General features: G+C 36.2%; 2 protein-coding genes across 3 annotated transcripts in view; both read left to right on the forward strand.

Moving 5' to 3' along the window:
- Positions 1-6,449, forward strand: part of pknox2 (pbx/knotted 1 homeobox 2) — a 68,437-nt gene extending 61,988 nt beyond the window's left edge. The window contains exons 8-12 of one of the 2 annotated variants that reach the window (XR_010896189.1): positions 536-655; positions 856-932; positions 1,067-1,245; positions 3,225-4,239; positions 6,434-6,449. Coding sequence is in view for 1 of the 2 variants with exons in the window: in XM_067397806.1 (XP_067253907.1) it covers positions 536-655; positions 856-932; positions 1,067-1,245; positions 3,225-3,466 (618 nt within the window). In the remaining variant the exon portion in view is untranslated. Of the gene's footprint in view, positions 1-535; positions 656-855; positions 933-1,066; positions 1,246-3,224; positions 4,565-6,433 lie in introns of those variants that run through there. The other variant, XM_067397806.1, reaches the window with a different exon arrangement.
- A 1,116-nt stretch (positions 6,450-7,565) lies between these two features.
- panx3 (pannexin 3) lies at positions 7,566-15,212 on the forward strand. The gene is made up of 5 exons (XM_067397808.1): positions 7,566-7,749; positions 11,803-11,945; positions 13,460-13,674; positions 13,767-14,500; positions 15,059-15,212. The coding sequence occupies exons 1-5, from the start codon at positions 7,566-7,568 to the stop codon at positions 15,115-15,117; spliced, it is 1,335 nt and encodes a 444-aa protein (XP_067253909.1). The 3' UTR covers positions 15,118-15,212.
- Positions 15,213-24,662: the final 9,450 nt, after the last annotated feature.

Genomic DNA, 24,662 nt, shown 5'->3' on the forward strand with positions numbered 1-24,662 from the left:
TTTTTATGGCTTTCAGTGGCAATGGTAGCATGAAATTAATTATCCCTATTTTCAAAGTGGAAATGTTAATTTTTCCTTTTCTTCTTTTATTAATTTATTTCTTTGCACGCGGAGCTCTCGTAGATTATGCATCTTAAACTTCTCTGAAATGTTAATATGCCAGTCTCAGAATGGTGTAAACCAAAGCAAAATAAATAGTTAATTTAGCATGCATCCTTTAAATATAGTCGCTCTCAAACTCTTGCATTTTCACTCGCCTTACATTAATCGTACTTCAGAGCGTATAATAAGTTTGATGGAAAGAAAAAAATTGGCAACATTTTCTGCAGCTCTTTAAGTTGATGAAAGGCTTCAGTAAATGTACCCTCCTTGGCTTTAATTTTAGGTATCATTACTCCCATTGTGTTGCTATGGTGACTGAAGGCATTCCTGCCCCTGCCAAAGAAATGGTGACTGGCGACTCTCTTTGTTTCCGTGGCAACTGTCCCTCCCTCTCCCCCACTCACTTTCTCGTCTCTCTTCTCTTTCTTCCAAGGTGAACCTGGACTTGTCCTCGCTCTTGGACGGCGATGACAAGAAATCCAAAAACAAACGAGGCGTCCTTCCCAAACATGCCACAAACATTATGCGTTCCTGGCTCTTCCAGCATCTCATGGTGAGAAAAAGGATGTGTGTTCTTCTCACGTTATTGCCGTACAAGCCAAAGAGGCGCTTGAGGAGTTTAAAATGCACTGCATTTCAGTCATGTCATATCTAGTTCTTGATTTCATGTTCTCACTCCAATGAGATAAAAACCTCAGAAGACTAACAAATAAAGGCATACAATTTTTTTTGTATCCCAATTTTGTTTTTCAGCATCCTTATCCTACAGAAGATGAGAAAAGACAGATCGCAGCACAAACAAATCTTACCTTATTACAGGTGAACAACTGGTAAGAATGACTAGCACAGCCAAATGCCGCCATCTAATGGCCACAAACAAAATCACAAACCATGTTTATAGTATCTAACAAAAATCCTGGTATATGTCTTATATCCGTGTCCTTATTTTCTCTCTCTTTGAAAGGTTTATCAATGCCCGCAGGCGTATACTGCAGCCCATGTTGGATGCCAGTAATCCTGACCCTGCCCCCAAAGCCAAGAAGATGAAATCTCAGCACAGACCCACACAGCGCTTCTGGCCCGACTCCATTGTAGCTGGAGTCCTGCAGACACACGGATCCCACTCAGCAAACAATTCAGACAGTCAGTAATACCAACATATTCTCTAATATTATATACAGTCATGCTTAGAAGTTTACATACCCCTTGAAAAAAAGTGTTAATTATTTAAAAAAAATAAGAGGGATCAGATAAAATGCATTGTTTTATTTAGTATTGTCCTGAATAAGATATTTTACACAAAAGATGTTTACATCCTGTATAGTCCACAAGACCAAAAAAATAGCTAAATTTATAAAAATGTTTACATACCCTTGATTCTTAATACTTTGTGTCATTACATGGATGATCCACTGCTTTTTCTTATTTATTTATTTATTTATTTATTTTTGTGATGGTTGTTCTTGAGTCCCTTGTTTGCAGTTAAACTGAGCTCTGTTCTACAGAAAAATCCTCCAGGTCCTTGATTAAACTTTTTTTTTTTTTTTTTTTTCATATTTGAAACTACTTTATAGTAGTGACTGTATGATTTAGATTTTCACACTAAGGACAACTGAGGGACTCTTATGCAACTATTACAAAAAGATTCAAACATTCACTGATGCTCCAGAAGGAAACACAACACATTAAGAGCCGGGGGGGTGAAAACCTTTGAACAGGATGAAGATGTGTACATTTTTCTTATTTTGTGTAAATATCATATTTTTTTCATTTAGTACTGCCCTTTGTAAACTACTTACATGTCTCCCAGAAGACAAATTATGTACACTTTACCTTGATCTTCAAATTCAAAAAGTTTACACCCACCAGCTCTTAACGTGTTTCCTTCTGGAGCATCAGTGAATGTTTGAACCTTTTAATTGTTGCGTATGAGTCCCTTAACATCAAATAATAATATTTTGCAGACTTATTTGATCAAAATACAGCAAAAAACAATAATATTGTGAAATATTTTTTCAAAATAAAATAATTTTCTACTTGAATATATTTTAAAATGCATTTTATTCCTGTGATGTCAAAGCTGTATTTTCAGCATCATTACTCCATTCTTAAGTGTCACATGATCCTTCAGAAATCATTCTAATATGCCGATTTGCTGCAAGAAACATTTCTTATTATTATCATCAATGTTGAAAATTATAAATGTTTTTACTGTCACTTTTGATCAGGTTAATGCATACGGAAGAGGATTAGGGCCAAGCAATAATAAAAATATAAAACCATCTCGAGATTAAAGTTGTTGAATTTCGAGAAAAAAGTCGAAATAAAATGTTGAGAATAATCTAATTAAATTATGAGCAAAAACTCGTTAAATTACGAAAAAATGTCGTTAAATTTTGAGAAAAAAGTCGAGATAAAATGTTGAGAATAAACTCAATAAATTTTGAGAATAAAGTCATTAAATTATGAGAAAAAAGTCGTTCAATTATTAACGAATTTGTTCTCTTAATTTAACGACTTTTAACGAAATTTTAACTTTTAACGACATTTAACGAGTTTTTTCTTGAAATTTAACAACTTTAATCTCGATATGGTTTTATTATTTTTTTTATTGCTTGGCCCTAATCCTCCTCCGTAGGAAAATAAAACCATCTCGAGATTAAACTTGTTAAATTTTGAGAAAAAAAGTTGAAATACGATGTTGAGAATAAAATCATAAAATTTTGAGAATAAAGTTGTTGAGTTTTGAGAAGAAACTCATGCGTGTTTATTCTCGACATTTTATTTTGACTTTTTTCTTGAAACGCATCTACTTTATTCTCAAACTTTAATGAGTTTATCCTCAACCATTTATTTTCACTTTTTTTCTCGAAACGTAACAACTTTTTTCTCAATTTAATGAGTTTATTCTCAACATTGAATTTCTACTTTTTTTCTTAATTTAACGAGTTTCTAAAAAAAAAAAAAAAAAGCTTTCTATTTCAGATATAGGCTGTTGTTTTGAACTTTCCAATTATCAAAGAATCCTATATATGTATAGACGTGTGTGGTGCTGACAGTTTATGTTTTTGCATATGTTACTTTTTGCAATTACTATTTGTGTTTCTCCATGTATTTGTTAGATTCTCTGGGCATGGACGGCCTGCAGCCTCTGTCCTCCGATTCCGCCACACTGGCGATGCAGCAAGCCATGCTGGGAGGAACTGACGATTCCATGGATGGCACAGAGGAGGACGACGAAGAAGAGGAGGAAGAAGAGGGAATCGATGAGGAGGAAGATGAAGAAGAGGATGAAGAAAGTGAGGGAGGCAGACAGATGGCTCGGAGAGATCTGGGCCTCAACCACAACGAAGGACTTGAATAAAGGATCAGATAGACGAAAATGACATAATTGACTTAACTCTTACTCATCCCCATGGCAACACATCTTAACACTGCCTGAATGGTTTCCAGTGGACACTAAGTGCCATGGATCATCCAATCAGAACGAAGAGGAGGAGCCTGTTATGGACTTTATGAATACATAAAATTCATATTAAAGTGAGAATTTTAGGGAGGACAGAACATTGTGCAAAGAACGCACTGTACATTGGGCCGTGAAGCAACCAATCATGCTACTCTCATATAATCCATTTAAGCCTTACTTTGTTTATTATGTCTCTTTGGTTCTCAGGTGTCTTAGCATGACATAATGTCTACCCTCTTACAGTCATATTGATAACCATGCAATGAGTGGATGTTTTAGGCATGTTCTTTTTATTTTTGTAGAGTTAAAAAAATATTCAGTCTTCAAAGTTTTTTTTTTTTTTTTTTTTTTTTTAAAGAAACAATCTAAATGCCTGACAGCACAATGTATGTACATTTGATAGTGATGCATTTTACCCAGACACTTCATATTTATTTTATAAACTGTCAAAAGGCAGTGGCACAATCAACAAGGATGCTGTCCGCTGGATTCACCGGCTGAGCAAAAAACATCAGCCTTGTTTAAAACAAACGCATGTTGGGAGACTGAACGCAGAGTGCCAAGCATCTCTTCCACGCAAGGAACAAAACTCTCGTGCCCTTCTTGAAACCGTAGGACCTACAAATGACGTTTACTGAAGAACACTGCAGGAAAAAAAGACATATTTACAGGTGCGTATCACACCCTGAAACGCTCCTCTTTATTTTATGTGAAGGACGAAACAAAAACTGTGAAGATATTTCTGAGCTTTTCAGCTAACTGTGTCTACAGATTTAATCACCTGTTTCTGATGTGATGTTTAGAAAAGACAGAGGATGTTTCTGAATGTTATTGCAGTTGGTCTTTGTGAAGTACATGTTTCTCATTATCCTTTTCTCGGTTGTTGTTTTTTTTTTTTAAATTGTTCTTCCAGAGCAAGTGATGATAGGGGAGCTTTTTAATTATTTGTTTGTATACATTGTTGTCATAATCTATTGTGTTTCAGTAGACCATTTTTGATAATTAAAAACTATGACTCTAGTGGACCTGGGTGTCATTTTGCAAAATAATGTAAAACTAGTACAAATGAATACATGCTAATTACTGCTAAATTATAATATTCTCCATTTTGTTGGGTTGTTATTGTGAGCTAAATTTGATAACTGAAATAAAGTAAAATATAAATATTAGATGTAAAACTTAAACTTGACAAATTATAAATGTATCCTTGGCAAGTTGAATCACTTAATTTACTACCTGGAAATAAATGAAAAACTATAACTGAATTAAAAAAAAAAAAAAAAATAGGATAGGATAGGCTATTTTAAAATATTTATGTCAAAAGCACATCTAAACAGAAAAACAGATCATTCAAAATATTAATAAAAATAAATAATAGTATATAAACGATGTGAAAATACTGCTTTGGGGAAAAAATCCACAAATAATCTTTTATAACTAGATCTCAGAGTGCAGGAATATTGTCTGTGTATTTTATCAGGGAAAGTTCTACCAGAAAGACTCGGGGAGGTAAGATAACGTGACAACCATATTTATTAACAATCAGCAAGCAAAATGTTGTAAGAAAGTTCTTTGGCGTAGGCCCCATCTGTAGCTCAGATCCTAAATGGTTGCGGACTCTGCATTTCCTACCTGAAGATGAAGGCAGGGGCGTAGCCGACCCCCTGGGAGGTATGAACAGGGACCATCCCGGTGGTGGTGGGGAGGATGGAGGTGAAGGTTTGCTTCAGCATCTGCAGACTCAAACATGTGTCAGCAATATTTTATACACCAAGTGCAAGATAATGATTGGTTAGATCTAAACTAATTGGTGATGTAACATTGAGTCTTCCTGGCAGAACTTACGCTAGAGCTTTCATTTCTTGAATTTACAAACGATAAACACAGTCCCACAGTATGATTGTATTGCTTGGAACCATTTAGGTCTGGAAATGCTTATTATGTTTAATTTATGTATGTATGTATGTTCTGCATATGATTTAGATTAACAGAGCAGGAATCATAAAGTTCATATAAATAATAATTAAGAGCATTTTGGTCTGTCTTGGCTAGGAGTAACACAGGAATTACAGCTATATTGTCTCTAGTCATAATTTTGTACCCTAAATAACTATAACCCTTAAAGGCAAAGTTACAGTAGGCTTTATGAAAATCTCTAGCTGCCAAACAAGGAATAAAAATAAAACCTCATGATTTCCTGCAAGGATTTTTAAAATGCATTCATGGCCACTGGGAACTGCAGCTCTTTGAATATTTTTGGCTGACTTTAGATGTTATCAAACATCTTCCACACAAGTAGACAACTTTCTGGATACTGTGTCATATGGAAGTGTTTAATTCATGCAGCCATTTCTGGATGTTTACTCAGATTGCAAAGTCTCAATCTTCAAAATCTTTGCTTCTATAAAGTTACACTTTAAAGCTGTACAGCGTGTTCAAATTAACGTATTTTGCACATGAATGGGTTAAACAGCCTTCTAAGAAGCTCTAAACTTCGTGAAGGTCTGTATTTGCATCTGAAATAACAGTGTTTGTGGCAGTCCAGTACCAGCACTCTTGAGCATGGCTGCACAGGCAGGGCTGGTCAGGGCCAGAGAGTATAAATAACCTGGGAAATGACAGAGGCAAGAAAAGCCACATAGCCGGGTGCATCTGAAGTGGATTGGTGCCACTGGGCTGATGAGCATGTTAGGGAATTCAGTAGATCTGCATCTCCACCCTCTCTCTCTATGCTTTTGCCCCAGCAGGCTCAAAAGACCTCTCTAACTCTTTAATAACTCTGTAACCCAGCCCAGTACAGCCTCTCATTTTGCTCAGACCTCCTCCAGTATTTAAGATCCATGCCAGCATCCCTCTCCTCTCCAGCCTCAGGACCAGTTTACTGCTGGATTGATCCACAATACATTCCTCTACTGGACAAGGAACGCATAAGGTACTGTAAGAGCAACTGTACAAAAATAATTGCTTTAACATTTTTGACCCCAGCCAGGTCATTCTAAACCATAAAAACTGGGTTAGGAATTAATCCTGGGTATTCTGTACATTTGCAACCAACAGGTTAATATCTTATTCGTAATTCGTAAGTTTTTTGCACATTTGTCGTGTCTGTATCGTTGATTGGACGAACATATGACCCGTTTAACGTTCGTATTTGTAGCCTGTATTAAGTTATTATTTGTATATTCGAGGCATCGGTGTCATTGCGCCAATACAGCACGTGACATGTTTAAATAACGTCGTGTATCGCTCTTGTTGTGCTAATATATTCCTGAAAAAAAAGAAGGAAAAAACAACAACAAAACAAAACAAAAAGCATCAAACTTGTACTGAATAGACTTTTCGGATCACAAAAGTAAGAATAGCCTACTCTTCTACACTCAAATTAACTCGTTTTCCGTTTGACATGTTGATTTTTTCCCCCTCAAACAACGAAATAGAGCGCGTGACAGTTTTTGTGAATACTATACAAATTTCGTCACTATTTAATGAGTTACACGCGTTTATGATTGGTTGTTTATTGCTCCAGGGCATTATTTCATATCCCAGGACAAAAAAAAAAAAAAACTGTGGTTAAAACGCGTTTAAAAAGAAAACAACCCTGGGTTATACACAGAATGCAAACAGCCTAATCCAATAATCGTTAACACTTGTGTGTTAAAGTGGCAGTGCATCAAAGGTTTTGGTTAATAAGAACTTGGATAGCTGCTAATGTATTTAATGGAAGACATAATTACTGTTTAATGGAATAATTTCATGGAAGGCTTAATCTGATACTTTATCATGTAAGTAAGACTAATCATATGTGTTCTTGTATCATTTGCTATTAAACCACATCATCAAAGTACTTCTTGATAAGTTAAGTTGTCCCTTATGCATTCATATTGATGTTAATGGACTTGTTTTCTGTTAATATGAATGAGAGCACAGGTGATTAAACCAAGGAATTGTTTACCAGAAATATCCTTTTGCTTTTCTGTTGCCACACACAGTTCGCAGGATGTCTATCGCAAACACGGCCGCCCAAGCGATGCTCTCTGATGCCCTGCTGAGGGATAGTAATGGGGACAATCGCATTCGACACCTGGAGCTGGATTTGCCATTGGATAAAGTCATCAAATTCATTTCTGTGGGCCTGCCGCTCCTTCTGGTGTCCATGGCCTTTGCCAGAGAGATTTCTATCGGTTAGCAGCTCTTTTCCTCTCCCTACTGTCCATGCGCAAATCACAGGACAGCAGAGCGACACTGGCACTGCAGTAATTTCACAAACCCTTGAGTTAATTGACTGACCATTAGCTTGAGGGCTGGGCTGATAGTACACTGGATGTAATTAGTGTTCATCTGAGGTGACAGCGCTATCTGCACTGCCTAGGAAGGGAAACTGGTGAAATATGAGAATTACGCATATGCTAATGATTATTAGCAATTTATATGACATCCCAAACCAACTGGAATTGCTTTCAGGGGAGACATTTTTAGTGACTAAAACGATATGGCTACCAATTTCCGGCTGTAAATGCCACCAACTTGAGCTTTCCTGCCAAAAATGCATTGGAGAGAACTGTCTGTTTTGTGTAGGCAGTTGACTTTGAGGTTGCAATCAGTTCCTCTAGAGCTGGTCTGCAATCAGCTCACACAGATGTTAATTGGCATGAGGATGATTAAGAGAGACGTGTAGATGACAAGGGTCTATAATTACAGTCAGTCTGCTCTTTCCCAGCTCTCTATTTCAGACTAACGAGAAGATATGCTAATTAAACTGAGACGTGCAAGGCAAGCAGACTGATTCTCCCTGGCTCCGAACGTGGTCTGACAACACTCAGGTTATTTGGTTAGGATACAGCAACACAAATTTTACAGTGGAAGGAAAATGATATCACATGCTAATGTCGGTTGCAAAAAAGAATGTGGGATACATATTAGAATAAAAAAAAATGGTATACAGTAGTCAAAAAAAAAGTATGTATACAGTAGTCAACATTTGAAGTGGATCAAAAAAGTTAATCAAAGTTGTCCTAAGAAGGAGGTTTTAGGATAACTTTGATGAAAGGTTTTGATCCACTTCAAATGTTGACTACTGTATGTATATATATATATATATATATATATATATATATGTATATGTATATCTCATGAAACTCTAGATGCCGCAGGCTGACGGGTCCTTAAAGCAACCTGATGACATTTATATCGTTAACACAAGCTAATTGACTTTTGTCGCATCTGCAGCTCAACATGTGAATGGCTGCTTAACCTTTGCTATAGCAGTTTGTAGTGCTTTCAGAGTTCCTTTGAAACCCTCCACCATCCCCAGCTCCACCTGTATAGATCTTCTACGGGCAGTGTTAGGGGTAACGCATTACAAGTAATGCATGTTTAAGTAATCAGATTACTTCTTTTAAGTAACTATTAAAGTAATGCTTTACTTTTAAATTTACAACAAAATATCAGAAATACTTGTTCAAATAAGTAACACAAGTTACTTTGTTTTCCCATTTATTGACTGACAGCTCTCCTGTCCCCATGTTGAGAGAAATCAGGAGTAAGTGCAGAGGCGTAGTGTGCTGTGTGAATATGATGCTTATTCTAGGCTAGCTCTAGACTAAATGTGAGAGTACATTTACTCATTTCCTTCTTCTTCTGCATCCTATTCTTCTGTATTCCAGAATAGCAGCACAGCTGAAAGACTTGTTTGTTTGAACTGCGCCTCTACTGTACAGGCGTGGATTTTAATTTCCTTCAGCCTAAAGCCGCCTTTCCACTGCACACGACATTCGCATCCGATTGTCGCATTTCACCCCCCTAGCGGCAGTCGCACAGAACTTTGAAATTGGTAGTGAAGCAACGGTTACCCTCGGCTTATTCCAACCCAGCAACCACCATGGTAAATTGAACGATTTTAATGATTGTAACGTTAATGCACGTATGAATATATCCATACAAAGCAAATGACCCTCAATAAATCTAAAATAAAAAACATACTAGTAGATTTTATAGAGCTAATACGTAAAAAATTGATTTAATAATCATAAAATATCTTCTTTTTTTGACATAATTATTAATAACTACCATTTCAGAGAAATAGTGTTTACAGAATAACATTAAAGTGTTAAAATATTGGTAATTCTAACTTCGCGCTCATACTTTTGATTAGAATACATCATATCCGGTCGGTCGGCCGCATACGGTCTAGCCGCAGAAGTTCAAATATTTCAACGCATCCGAAGCTCAAATCGGATCCGAAATTTTCGCATTCGCATATGATCGGAACTCCACACAGACCCCGTACTACTCTCCATTGAAAATGAATGACTTCCGGTCCAACGGCTGTCGTTTTTCGTGTGCAGTGGAAAGGCGGCTTAAGGCTTATTCATTTGACTTCTGGTGTGAAAGGCCCTTTACATCTGCCAAAAAATAGAACTTTTTGTTGTTATAAAAACAAACAAACAGCCCAGCCTAGATGAGAAAAAGTAATGCAAAAGTAATGTAACGCATTACTTTCCATAAAAACTAACATAATTAGTTACTTTTTTAGGGAGTAACACAATATCGCAATGCATTACTTTTAAATGTAACTTTTCCCTATGGGGATTTTATATACTATTTGTGCAGCAGCAGTATGTCTTACATGCTCACAGCAACATATTGGTGTATTTATTGGCAGTAGCAATTTCCTGTACTTGCTCTGCAGCAGCAGGAGCAATAATCTACAACAACAGCAATAATCAACTGCAGCAGCAGCGCATCATATCTATTCAGCCAAGACCAAATACATTAAAGGAACACTCCACTTTTTTTGAAAATAGGCTCATTTTCCAACTCCCCTAGAGTTAAACAGTTGAGTTTTACCGTTTTCGAATCCATTCAGCCGATCTCCGGTTCTGGCGGTACCACTTTTAGCATAGCTTAGCATAGTTCATTGAATCTGATTAGACCGTTAGCATCGCGCTTAAAAATGACCAAAGAGTTTTGATATTTTTCCCATTTAAAACTTGACTCTTCTGTAGTTAAATCGTGTACTAAGACCGACGGAAAATAAAAAGTTGTGATTTTCTAGGCTGATATGGCTAGGAACTATACTCTCATTCCAGCGTAATAATCAAGGAACTTTGCTGCCATTCCATGGCTGCAGCAGTGCAATGATATTACGCAGCTCCCGTGAGCCTCTGCTTGCACAGGGAACGTGCCTTGCAACCATGGAGACGTTTGTGAGAGACGCTGTGTAATATCATTGCACTGCTGCAGTCATGATACGGCAGCAAAGTTCCTTGATTATTACGCCTGAATGAGAGTATAGTTCCTAGCCATATCAGCCTAGAAAATCGCAACTTTTCATTTTCTGTCGGTCTTAGTACACGATTTAACTACAGAAGAGTCAAGTTTTAAATAGGAAAAATATCAAAACTCTTTGGTCATTTTTAAGCACGATGCTAACGGTCTAATCAGATTCAATGAACTATGCTAAGCTATGCTAAAAGTGGTACCGCCAGAACCGGAGATCGGCTGAATGGATTCGAAAACGGTAAAACTCAACTGTTTAACTCTAGGGGAGTTGGAAAATGAGCCTATTTTCAAAAAAAGTGGAGTGTTCCTTTAACTCTAGGGGAGTTGGAAAATGAGCCTATTTTCAAAAAAAGTGGAGTGTTCCTTTAACATTGTCTTATCTGTTACCATGCTAAAGCTCTTCTTAGAGTTGTCATGATATGTGTGTGTATGTGTATGTAAACAAAAGATCCGAGATGTCTCAGAGTTTTAGAGCTTACTGTATATTTATTTGCATAAATAGATTAAGATTGAAACTTTTAGGAAACTCAGATGTCTATTAATACCTCTCCTGGTTTGAAGCAGTTTGGTATCATATAATTTGTAGAGATGTTCTGTGGAGCTCAGTTATCCATAATAGCTGTGGGTGTGGGGCATGTTGTGCTCAGTCAGTAAATTGGAGGTTGACTGTGGGTTTTGGTTTGTTACACAGATGTTTCAGTGGTCCATAAAAAGCAGGGCTTGGCCACCTCTCAGCAGCAGGGTCACACCCTCTCGCCCAGGCAGCAAAACTGCCCACAGAAGGGTGTTTCCTGGCTGCCTCAGTGGTTTCACCATCTGGATCCCTGGACAAGATCTAGCATTATTACAGACATGCCACCCAGCTCTTGCCCAGCTTCTCTACTTGCAACAAGTGATGCTAGAACACTGTCATTTATTTCTCAGCATGTTAATTTCTCTGTTTTTCCTTCCAGGCCCACAGATTAGCTGCTTTCCTCCCAACAACTTCACAGTAAAGCAGGCAGCATATGTGGATACGTACTGCTGGGACTCTCTCATGCACCATGAGTTTGACACAGATGGGAACTTTGAAGAACGTTCACTGTGGGTACATAAAGTGAGTAATATTCATAAAATACATCACAGATGAGACCTCTTTAATATCTTAGTACATCACAAATGAGACTTTAATATCTTAGTTGTTGTCATATAAAGTGGATAGCAAATAGAAACATTTTCTCAAGTATCTTGCTTTTTCTCTTGAACAAGAGACAAGTGATTTTATATAGAGTTTCAGAAGATATTTCATTGTCTCAAACTGAGCACTGAATTTGCCTAGATCTAATTTGGATGGATGGATGGAAAAATAGATGCATGGATAGATACAGTACATACATACTTCGGTACTAGGGATGGGCAGATCGATATGAAGTATCGATATATCGATACCAACGTTGAGTATCGAAAGTATCGATACTCAAATAAAAATATCGATACTAAAATGTTTTTTTAACCAGTGATTTTGTTTAATTAAGAATAAATTTAATGCATACAATATGTATTGAATTGGACAAATAACCTATGTTAGTGAATAATTGTGTATTAGAACTATTTTCCTGCTCATCTGAACACATGCAAATGTTGCAAGTCAGAACCAATCAATCACAGAAAGCGTTCGCTCACTGCCGACACTACATTCAAACGGCTACATGCGTTTATTATTGTTAGAAACCATTGATGCTTTTGGGAAATGCAGCCCAGAACGATGCTTAACAGCAGACAGAACAACATAATATGTTTGAGTTATTCCACAAAAAACAACATGAAATAGTAGCCTCCATAGTTTTTGCATTTACATTTTTTTTTTAATTGAACATTAAATGTTCGTATTGATGTTCTGTTCTGTAACTACACTTTCAGAATACAAAGTTTGCATTTAATGGGTGCAACAGCCTGTCACTGGCAGTCCCTTATGAAAACGAACCAGTACTACAGTGACCATAGTTCAGCTAAGCCTATAGTATTTGTAGATTTCGATGGTTATCACTACAAGTAAACATTTTAACCAACTTTAAAAAAAAAAAAAAAAAAAAAAAAAAAATCTAATAAATTGCAGTTAAGTCATATTGAATGTTAAAATGCCTTTCAAATATAATGTTAAGTGGGTACCATTACCCATAGTAATTCAATAATTTAGGGACTTAAATTATTCATAATTTAATAACTTAAATTCAGATTAGAGGTATCGTATCGGTATCGATATTGGCGATTTTGGCCTTGAAAGTATCGGTATCGTATCGAAAACAAAAAAAGTGGTATCGCCCATTAGGGCTGGGCGATATATCGCATGAGATTGTCACGCGCATTTCGTCAGTAAAGCCGGTTCCCTGATTACCGCTAAATCACCATCACTTGCTTTCAAATGGAGCGGCATTTAATAGACAGAGCCGTAGTTCACTGACAAGCTACGCAATATCACGTTCATATCGCAGATGAATCGCCTTCGATAATGAACGCGATATATTTAGCGGTAATCAGGGAAACGGCTTTACTGACGAAATGCACGTGACAATCACATGCGATATATCGCCCATCCCTATTCGGTACTCATTTGCTCTCTTGTTTGTGCAGATGTTTCCATACTCCTTATTGGTCATGGCCATGATGATGTACCTGCCGGCTCTGATGTGGCGGCATCTAGCCGTGCCCAGTCTGACCTCTGACCTGTTTTTCATCATCGACGAGCTGGACAAGTCCTACAACCGCTCTATCCGCCTGGCCCAGAGCATCCTGGACCTAAAAGAGCAATCAGAAAACCCACTGCAGTTTCAGACTGAGCTTGAGAGGTATATCCAAATATTGAAGTGTGTCATTTCCACATTTTTTGTTGCTGTTTTCAAACATCAAACATAAAATCGTTCTATTTTTATCTGTTTAGAGCCAAGCGCAAGCGGTACTTTGAGTACCCCCTGCTGGAGAGATACATGCAGTGCAAACATGGCTCCTACTTCCTGGTTAGCATGCTCTTCCTGCGAGGCTTCCTGCTGTTGACCTTCATGTCCGCCTCATGCCTCTACCTAATCTACTTCCACCTCTCCGCCTTTCTACAAGATGAATTCAGTTGCTTTGTGCGCACCGGCCTTCTCCGTGACCAGCCCTGGGTGCCCGAGCTAGTTCAGTGTAAAATGACTGGCCTACTTGTGTTCCAGGTCATTAGTGTAGCTAATGGTGCCGTCTATGTGCTGCTAGCTCCTATTGTTCTCTTTAGCCTGCTGCGTTTGTTCTGCTGGGACACAACCTTCCTCTCCCTTTATGAGGTGCTTCCCGGATTGGGGCTCATCAGCGGTCAGAAACTGGGCTGCCCACTTAACGATCTCAATGTGCTGCTCCTCTTCCTACGCGCCAACGTAGCGCAGCTGCAATCGTACGGTCGCCTGAGGGCCGTGTGCTCCCTCGCGCCTCCTCGATTGAAGGGTTTTAAGGCTGGGCTGACGGAGGAGCAGGCCGAGGAGGTGGCGGAAGCCGCCGAAGAGCTCGAGGAGGAGATGAGAGAGGCCAGAGAGGAGGGAAAGCTCAATCTAGTAGATATCATGACTGTGCTGGGAGCAGCCAGAGGAAACGCAGTGAACTGTTCAGAGCAGCGCCCTCTTGTGGAACAAGACATGACGCTTGGTACAGTCACTCTCATCTATATACTTAAACGCATCCTGCTCGTTGGCATTTTCGTGGCTGTCATATGGGACGTTCAGAAATTCATCAAAGTGACATAATTGTGTGATATAGGATGTTGGAAAGCAAACATTTGTGTTCCTAATGTGTCTGTGAACATCATTTTATTTTGTGTGAAGATAATGTGGAAGAAAATGACTAATTTTTTTAAGAAATATATAGCAGTTTAATATGAGCCTGCTTCTCATCACACATTTTGTGTTTGTTTATTAAATAATTTGGCTCATTTTAACCAATTTTACCATATTTTGTATAACCATTTTTAATGAATTCCACAGATTTTGATTTAAAATCAGTGAAAATAAGTCCATCTGTGTCTAACTCATACTACTTTCTTGTACATATGAAACAATTTTATCAGTTCAAAAGGAGGCTTTAATGAAAAACAAATCTTTATAAGTTTTAGAATCCGCATTGTGCACTTTATTTTACACAAAAGATTTTTCGCACTTAACACCCCAAAAATTGATGCCCCTAACAGCACTCTCTGTCTCTTTACAGAGCCTAACCACCAGGGGTACCATGAGTTGAAGGAGACTACAACATGTTGTTTTGCCTAAAGCACCAGCAATGGACTGAACCAGCACTGTCAGACTCTAGAGGCCCCTGTAGAACAGCTAAACCTCTGAGATGAAATAAACATGAAGATAGTGACTAGAACATCCAATAGCTACCTGTAGAACTCTTCTTTTATAGTCCAGAATCATTAAAAAAAAAAATCTGGATTTAAAATAATCCCCATGGATTTCTTACACAAATCACCTCAGGAATAAAAACCCAAAGTCTGTATTGACAATTTGAAAAAGCCTCCAATAGCTAGCCTTCTTAAACTTGATTTTTTATATCTTTATTTATTCGTTTCATTCTTATTATCTGATGTGAGTGGATTCCATACTTCTTTGAAAACTGGATTCTTTACTTGACCTTTTGTTCTCTTTTGTAAGTAGGTGAAATAAAATTTGTTTATATTTATGTTTTCTTTGTTAATTTCCACATTATACACACTCACACATGTTTGAATTTCTTTCTTCTGCTGAAAACAAAAGAAGATATTTTGAAGAATATGGGTAACCAGACAGTTGATGTTGGGCCCCATTGATTTCCATAGTATGTGGGGAAATACAGACATTCTTCAAAAGATCTTTTGTGTTCAGCAGAAAAACGAAATGCATACAGGTTTTGAACAAATTGAGGGCGAGTAAGGATTTTCAATTTTGGGTGAACTATCCCTTTAATACTTTTATTCAGCAGGGACACATTAAATTGATTTAAAAAAAAAAAAAAAGTGACTGTGAAGACATTTATAATGAATTTCCATTTCAAATAAATTCTGTTCTTTTGAACATTCTGTTCATCAAACAATCCTGAAAAAAAAATGTAACATGGCTTCCATTAAAATATTACAAAAATAATTGAACTGTTTTCAACGTTGATACAAATAAATGAGTGCTGTAAATTCAGCGTTCCCATCACAAAAATGAATGACATTTTAAGATAGATTAAAATAGAAAAGTTATTTTAAAAAAACAGTAATATAAACATAAAACAATCTTACCGATCCCAAACTTTTGAAAAGTAGCGTATATATACTAGAATAATTATCTTTCATAAAATTAAATAAAAGACATTAAGAACTACATAAACTGAATTTCAAGTGTTTACACCTGAAGAATAGTACAGCTCACGCACTCTCATCTTATACCTTAGAGAGAAATATCACCTCCTCCTATGAGAATTAACTTGTCCCATAATTGCCAGTCTTTCAGAAGTTTCTATTCCCATGAGAGCTATCAGCGGACCTTATGTTTTAAAGATGTTGCTTTCCCCCTTCTTCAGTGTGAAGTTTTACAGTATCTACTTAAGGTTTCATGCATCCAAGCACTGGAAATGTGGGCCTGACATATTGGGAGCACTAAAATAAAAATACAGTACATCCATCTAAATGACAATAAGTTTGTGAGACATTCCGGTCAAGATTTTGGAGATGTAGGACAACAGCATTTTTTTTTTTTTTAACTATAATAAACATGACCGGGGCTAGTTGTCACAAACTCCTAATTTCCAGTATCATATTTTTGCTACAGCTCCTGTGTAAACACATTAAAACCACACTGATACACATTCAGACAGGAGTAAACTATAAAACGAAGGCAGAATTTAACCAAAAGGCTGAAGTTTGATCTCAGGATGAGGATATTGTTCATAAATGTCAGGTTGGTTTATCACACTTATTTGCATGTATAGACATAGATATAGTTTTTTTCCACCCCTGGAAGTCAGCCGACATTGGCTTAATGTAGCACCATCTTGTATATGTTACATATTACCACGCTTGTTTGTACAGTTTTAACCACTTCCCTTTTTTTTCTGTGCTTCTAATATGTAAAGCTGCTTTGAAACAATTACCAATTGTAAAAGCGCTATATAAATAAATTTGATTTGATTTGATTTGACATTGCCTTTACAAAAATAGCCCTACTTATTCAGTGGAGAAAAAGCCCAGTGTCCCTTACATCATTTACTATCAACAGCCTCTTCATGTTTTTGCTGTGGCTCATTGAAAGTCTGTTTGGAGAGATGCTACCTTGTTCCCATGCCCAGTCCATCTGCTGCCCTCTCTGCGTGAGATCCATTTGCTCAGCACCAATGTTTGATCTCAAAGACACTTTATTCTCACAGTATGGCCACAGACAGAACCCGAGGAGGGCAATAGGCAAAACAGTCTGGATCTTATTGAGCAAGTGAAAATTAGATGCTGGTCATTTGAATCTAATAAACAATTTCAACTCATCCATGAAAGGGGGTCACAGCTGCTCATATTTTCCTCACATTCAGTAGCGTAAACAAGAACCAACAACCTACATAATATGCTTTTTTTTTTGCAGCATCATATACACGTACAACAGTTTGAGGACTTGTTATTTACTGTAGTACCGACGGAGAGGAGGGGTCACTTGAGTAACGCCATCAATACCAGCTTTTGTGACGCAAGCCGGTTTGCCCTGTGATCAGGGTTGAGTTAATGAGCCTGCTAAAAGCCAGGAGAAACTCAATTAGTTTGATGGAGTACTGAGGCAGAGATCTGCCCAGAGGATTTCATAATGGTCTTCTCAGAGGTGAGAACAGAACTGCAAATAGTAAATCAGCTCTAAAGAAGAGAAGGGCAAAAATACAAAAACACTAACTGAGCTAAGAAAGTCATTAGACCTTTGGTTTTTATGCTACAGGTAACCTACTCATTAATATGAAAGAGATAAGACTGGAAAGCATAAAAGACCTTGATTCATCAGACCTTGATAAATGATATTGATATTAAAATCTCAATTGCATCGTAGTAGTAGGCCTAAGTAGATCTAGAACCATTGCCACCAATGGTCTCTACAATCAACTTGTGACACTTTGAGAAACGCAGTACTATTGAGTCTTAGAAGAAAACTCTTACATACTGTAAATGTCACCCAGTAAAAGAAACTATTTTGACTATGTCCACATGAGGGCAGGATTTAGTTATATATCAAATGAAGATTACCAGTTCCAAGGCAGAACTTATAGAGAAGAAATAGCCTTAGAGAAGCTTTCAGACATCACTGGGCATTAAGTAAATGTAATGCTGATTACACACATATTGCATACTGATTTGGAATTTCTTGAATATGCATAATCATCTGAAAACTATACTTTTTAAAAAACATTATTCAAAACACTTAAAGGGATAGTTCACCCAAAAATGAAAATTCTGTTATCATTTACTCATCCTCAAACCTGTATGAATTTCTTTGTTCTGCTGAACACAAAGGAAGATATTTGGAAGAAAATCAGTAACCAAACAGATTTACTACCATAGTAGGAAAAATAAATACTAGCCTAGTAGATAGGGGGCGAGATCTGTTTGGTTACCGACATTCTTAGAACTTGAGGGTGAGTAAATTTTCATTTGTGACAATTTTCATTTTTGGTTGAACTATCTTTATAAGCCAGATGTTGGCCTAATAAATGTTATATAGCCTACTGATTAAAGTAAATGCAAATTCAATTCTGAATGACTTAATATTTTACTCAGCTGAATCATGGGTGCAACACCCTAATTTGAGGGGAGAAAGCCCAAATATTCTGCATATGGATATTCTGGAGCATTTCGTGCATGCTTATTTTTTTATTTATTTACTTTTTGGGCTAACATATGAATCACAGAATGACAATAATATACATACACTGTAAAAAATGACCGTGATTTTAACAGTAAAAGATTGTAAAAATGCTGCGGTGAAAAACTGTCAATTGGTTTACAGAAAGTTTCCGTACTATACGGTAAATAACTGTAATAGATCTAACGGTACATTTAATGTAATTTTACGGTAAAATACCGTTAAATTCAGAGTTTTTGGAAGTGAAAAATAACAATTCATTGTAAAATTTACAGTGAAAAACCGTAAATTGACATTCCCACAATTCCCTGCGTGACACTTCACATTTGATATATTTTTGTTGAAATAACTCTTTTTCTTCTTAGTTTTTCTCATTTTTTCTAATCAGTTATGTACATTAGGGTTTTATGTTATATCTAATGTTGTTAAATTAATGTTTATTACATTTTTAAAATTTCATGCATGTTACCATGGTGGTGTTTAGTGTGTGTGTGAATGACACTGTGTGCACCTTCTATAGGTTAGTGTTGTCCTTCTCAGCTTGTGGAAAATCTGCTTGTGATGAACTTTGATTCATCATGTGCCTCTTATCACCACTGTGTTTGGTGATGTTATTTTACCATAAATTTAACAGATTTTTTTTTACGTTGCTACTGTATTTTTGACGGTAAAGTTCTGGCAACCACAGCTGCCTTTTTTTTTTACTGTAAATTTTACTGGGATTTCTTTTTTTACAGTGTACATACATGCCAGGGAGCAAGGAAATAATATACCTTTTAAAAAGATTCACCATTTTTACAGCTTTCTTATTGGAAGAGTCAGAAATCAAAGACATATACTGTTTTAACTCTTCCAGAAAATGGTTAAAGAAAGGCTTACACTTACAATATTTACATTTGTGTACAAAATATTTGGAGAGAAACAAAATAAGACTGAGTAAATGAAAAAAAAAAAAAAAAAAGTCTGTTCTCTTCCAAAATGTGTATAACCCAGAATAATATTTAAATATTTTAATGAAATTTCACCTTTGTAAAAACATTTTGTGGGATAGCATTGGTGTATAATTTTATAAGACAACTCTTTGATCTTATTGTACAAAAATAATTTTTAGGGCAAAACCCACATCCTAGCCCAGTTAATTTCACCTACATGTCTGTTCTAATAAAAGATGGCATTCGGACAAGAGACAACCTCATTCTGGAACAGAGCATGAATGCTCCTATTATTTGATTTGATGGTAAGGGATAATTTACCGACATATATATCAAATACATTGAGATGTGGCACAGAGAGAGCCTGTTATTAAATCCCTTCATAAACATAATAATCCCAGAAGGGATAGCTCCAAAAACAATTGCATATTCTTTTGCTTGAAAACTCCTCATATTTTCCTCATATTTTTTTATAACTCCTCATATCTCCTCATATAACTCCTCATAACTCCATATATTTTAAAGGAATTCCTTGGTCATTATATAACTGACTCACCAAAATAATATAATTTTTATATCTTAATTGTCAGTCTTAGAGATGATTTACGACACTTTGCTGTGCCACAAACAGGATTTTTGATGACAACACAGGCATGGACCAATCACTGAATAGATTTCCTTATATGAGAATATTCTCAGATAAATTCACATTGAATGGTGAAATTCCTAAGAGGAGTTTACATTCAACACACATTTGACAATAAAGAATTTTCAAGAGAATACATTATGATAAACACATTGGAAATGACAGATAAACATTTCCCATCATGTTTTGATTGCGCATTTTAAACCGATGGGCTGTTAACTGACCTCCCTATATATAGCCTAGATTTTATGATATAATCAGCCACCATGGATTTTAAAAGAAAACCGAACTGGTGTGAGGAAGAAGCTCTACTGCTTGCTGAATTAGTAGAACAATTCAGGCAAACATTAATCAGCGCTGACAAAGATGATGCCTTTCTTTGTCCAAATGATACCATTTGATTAACTGCTCGTCGTCAAACATTTCAAAAACATTCTTGCTCCCCTGAAAGATTTGTGCACGTCTCTGTCTCCTCAGTGCCATTACAAGCCCTACTGGCAACTCCTGACCACTGGAGAGACCTTTCGATCTGTCAAAAAACTGGGAGAGTAAGAGTGATTCTTAGCTTTAAGAAATTTGATAACTTGCTTTTATACTTAAGTTTGAAAGTAGGAGTAAATTTCATGAATTCTCAGCACTTAAGACTAAAATGGCACTTTGAGAAACTTGATAAATACCGGCCCTGTTAGTGTTTAATGTTCTGTTTCTGTTTTGTGAGGTAACCATTGTGCTGGAGAGTAGAGCCTGTGCTTTAGTCAGTGATGAGTGCAGAAACATTGATGTTATGTTGCCTGTTACTTTATGTAAAGTTGTTGATATAGTAGTTACATTAGCTCATTCACATGCTTTTGTCAGCTAATGGCTTACTGCAAGAGATTTGTCTTTGACACCATGTTGGGGACTTTCTGAGAACGTTCTGGGAACTATCTGAAAAATATTTTCATGGATATTTTTGATTGATGAATGGTTATGTACACTGCACATTATGTGTATAAATTTGTATGTTTGTTTTTGTTGTGTATTTTGTTTTAATAAAAAAGAGAACCGATTCACAGTCACAGTTCTGATCACGAGCTGCCGTTCAGACATAGAACCTGGAAGTGCTGGACGTAAAGAGCGTAGCAGAATGACACAGAACAGAAGAGATTGTTGAATAAAGCTATTTTTGTTTTTGCGCACAAAGTATTCTTGTCGCTTCATAACATTAAGGTTGAACCACTGCGGTCACGTCGACTGTTTTAGCCCTGCTAGAAAGTTTCTCAGAACGTCCCCACTGGTGTTAAGGACGTTGCCTAGTAACATTCCCAGTACGTTCAGAGACGGTCACGATGTGGAGTTCTTTTAAGGTTTGGGGGACGTTATTTGGTGGACCTTCACAGAATATTCAAGACATTCTCTGAACGTTTAGGGAATAATATTTTATTTGGAAATGTTCACAGGATGTCCCTGCTGCCCTTGTCAAAAATTGAATTGAAAATTAAAGCTAAATTGACTACAAAAGTGGCTGTTCAAACAAAAATTATTTTTTTTAAATGTCCTACAAAAAATAAAAAAGCTCTTTACTGGTAATTCCTGGATTAATATTATGAAACTTTCTCTTTAAAATGCAAATCTCCTGCATTAAATCATTAGCTGACAACAGCACATACATGAGCTAATGTTGCTGTATCACTGCATCAACAACTACACAGTTTCTGCAGTCTTTAAATAAAGCAACATGCAGCAGAACATCAGTGTTTCTGGATCATCACTGACTGAAGTACAGGATCTACTCTCCAGCACAATGGTGACCTCACTTATTACAAACCACTCTGACTTTGTTTCTTTCATACAAATCTTCTTAATGAGGTGTTGTTTTATCAAAATGTATAAATGTCACCCTTATGGAGACAAGCGCATGCTTTATTGGGCTTCAGACCCTTGATTTTTATTTTTGTGTGTGTGTTTTCTAAACATTTGATACAAAAGATTGTGAGGAATAAAGTCTTATCAAATGGATTTTGTAGCTCATTGTTGATGATTGTATGATGTAGGGTTTTATCATACAATGGTCTTATTAACTGATCTCTGAATATTGTATTTTCTTTCATGTTGTTGTAGTCCTATGATAACACATTAAATCTTGTCCTGCTTTGATATTTCAAAAGTTTTTATCACTGTGCAGAAATTATTCAGACTCATCTGATCAGACTTTCTCTTGTGTTTCTTGTTAAAGCAGCCAGAAAAAACCTAAGGTTAAAATTAATCAAGACTCTAAAGCAAACGCTCACCTTCATAATGGTGACTTCAAACTTTATTATTTTCTATAAAACACCCATGCAGAAGGCGATGTTCTCATGACCTTGTGCAACTTTGCCTAAAAGTTCTCTAAAAGTGACGAAAATTCTGAAATTTTACAGAATATTTGGGACATAAAACGTCCTCTTTTGGTAATGAAATTGCTGCAGTTCAAGGTTCCTTATATGACTTTAGGGGGACGTTCCATTTTGGTTAATTTTATGGTCACATAAGAACGTTACAATGAGAATATTTGGGACATTAACTGAACGTTAACAGTGACTATGAAATGAAATGAAACAGTGACTAACATAAAAACAACCCCCGGGAGCATCTGTGAGTTTTACAGTTTTTATTGTTCATCCTGTTAAATAAAGTGATTAAAAGAACAACAAAACGTCATAACTATAGACTATAACATACCAAACTAGATCAAACACAATGCTAGCATGTGGCACACAATATGCGGATAAATATATAGTGACCATGAATTAATAATTAATTCCCTTGATTTAGTAAATGTTGTCCACATTGTACTATTTTGTTCACTCGTTTTGATTTAAATAAGGCAATGAATTATTGTAATTTACAACGTAGTAACGATTTAGTAAAAGAACAAAAACCACAGCAAAAGTAAAAGCAAATAGTTAGAATTAAAGAAAATAATAGGACAATTCAGCTGCATAATTTATTCATACTGTGATGCAAACTGGGACTTTTGGAAAACTTTTGTACTATTGTTCCCGGCATGCATTGAAGCATGACACTTTTGATTGTCACATTTGTTGAGATTCATGTGCTGATTCTTGATGTCTTTGTGTGTCAACTTAGAAGAACTTTTGTGTTTTTAATATTTTAACATTGAAATCTCATAACAGAATAAAACTGATGATCATTGAGATCTCTTAATGGAAAAAAAAATGACTGTCACTGAGATCTCACAACTGAACAAAACCAACTATCGAGATCCTCACAACTGAACAAAACTGACCATCATAGAAATTTCATAACTGAACAAAACCAACTGTCAATAAAAACTTGTTAAAGAACAAAGCTGACTGTCATTAAAACCTGGTTAGAGAACAAAACCGAGTGACTTTGAAATCTCGTAGAGGAACAAAACTGACCGTCATTGAAATCTTGTAATGGACTAAAACCAACTGTCATTAAAATCTCATAAAAGAACAAAACATATTTTATTGAGATCTTGTAACTGAACAAAAACTGACTTACCATGAATACAGACTGTCACTGAAGTCTCGAAGAGGAACAAGATTTTTTTTTTTTTTTTGATCATGTAGATGTAATGCAGTTAATTTCACCTTAATAACAGTCTGTTATAGAATGCATTTTTAATATACTAAAAAATATTATTTAGGTAACACTTTATTTGAATGTGTCCTTTACACGTTACATGTATTTACTAGTAATAACAATAAATTAGGCATAATTACATGCAACTAACCCTAAACCAAACCCTATACCTACCCTAACCCTAAAGTAAGTATATGTACTAGTACTCAGTACATATGTATAATTACACAGTAAAAGGGACACATTAAAATAAAGTGTAACTATTATTTAGTTCTGTGATGCAAAGCTGAAATTTAATTAACCATTACTAAGCACTGATCCTTCACAAATCATTCTAATATGCTGATTTATTATCAGTGTTGGAAACAATTGTTCTGCTTATATATATATATATATATAGGAATCAAATAAAACCGACACTGAAAACCAAAATTTGTAGTGAAACAAATCCGACCATCACTGTAAGGGAACAAAACAGCTCATCGTTGAACTCTTGTAAAAGAACATAACCAACCAACCGCCATTGAAATCTCATTGAGGTCTCACAACTGAACAAAACTGACTGACAATGCACCACCCACCCTGGGTTGCCAGTTGGCGAAAAACACATGCAGCAAATTGCAGCCATGGAGGGCAGTGAACAAACTGGGTCAGAGACTGCAGATTCTACCTGACCTAAAAAGCCACAGTATCTATCTAAAAATCTATATAAACAGGAGCATATTAAAACACGATATCAACATCATAAAACAATAAATCAACTCGCCTTTCAAAGCCGCTCCCATCATGTT

This window comes from Chanodichthys erythropterus, chromosome 10, assembly GCF_024489055.1.
Source record: "Chanodichthys erythropterus isolate Z2021 chromosome 10, ASM2448905v1, whole genome shotgun sequence".
NCBI classification, from domain to species: Eukaryota; Metazoa; Chordata; class Actinopteri; order Cypriniformes; family Xenocyprididae; genus Chanodichthys; species Chanodichthys erythropterus.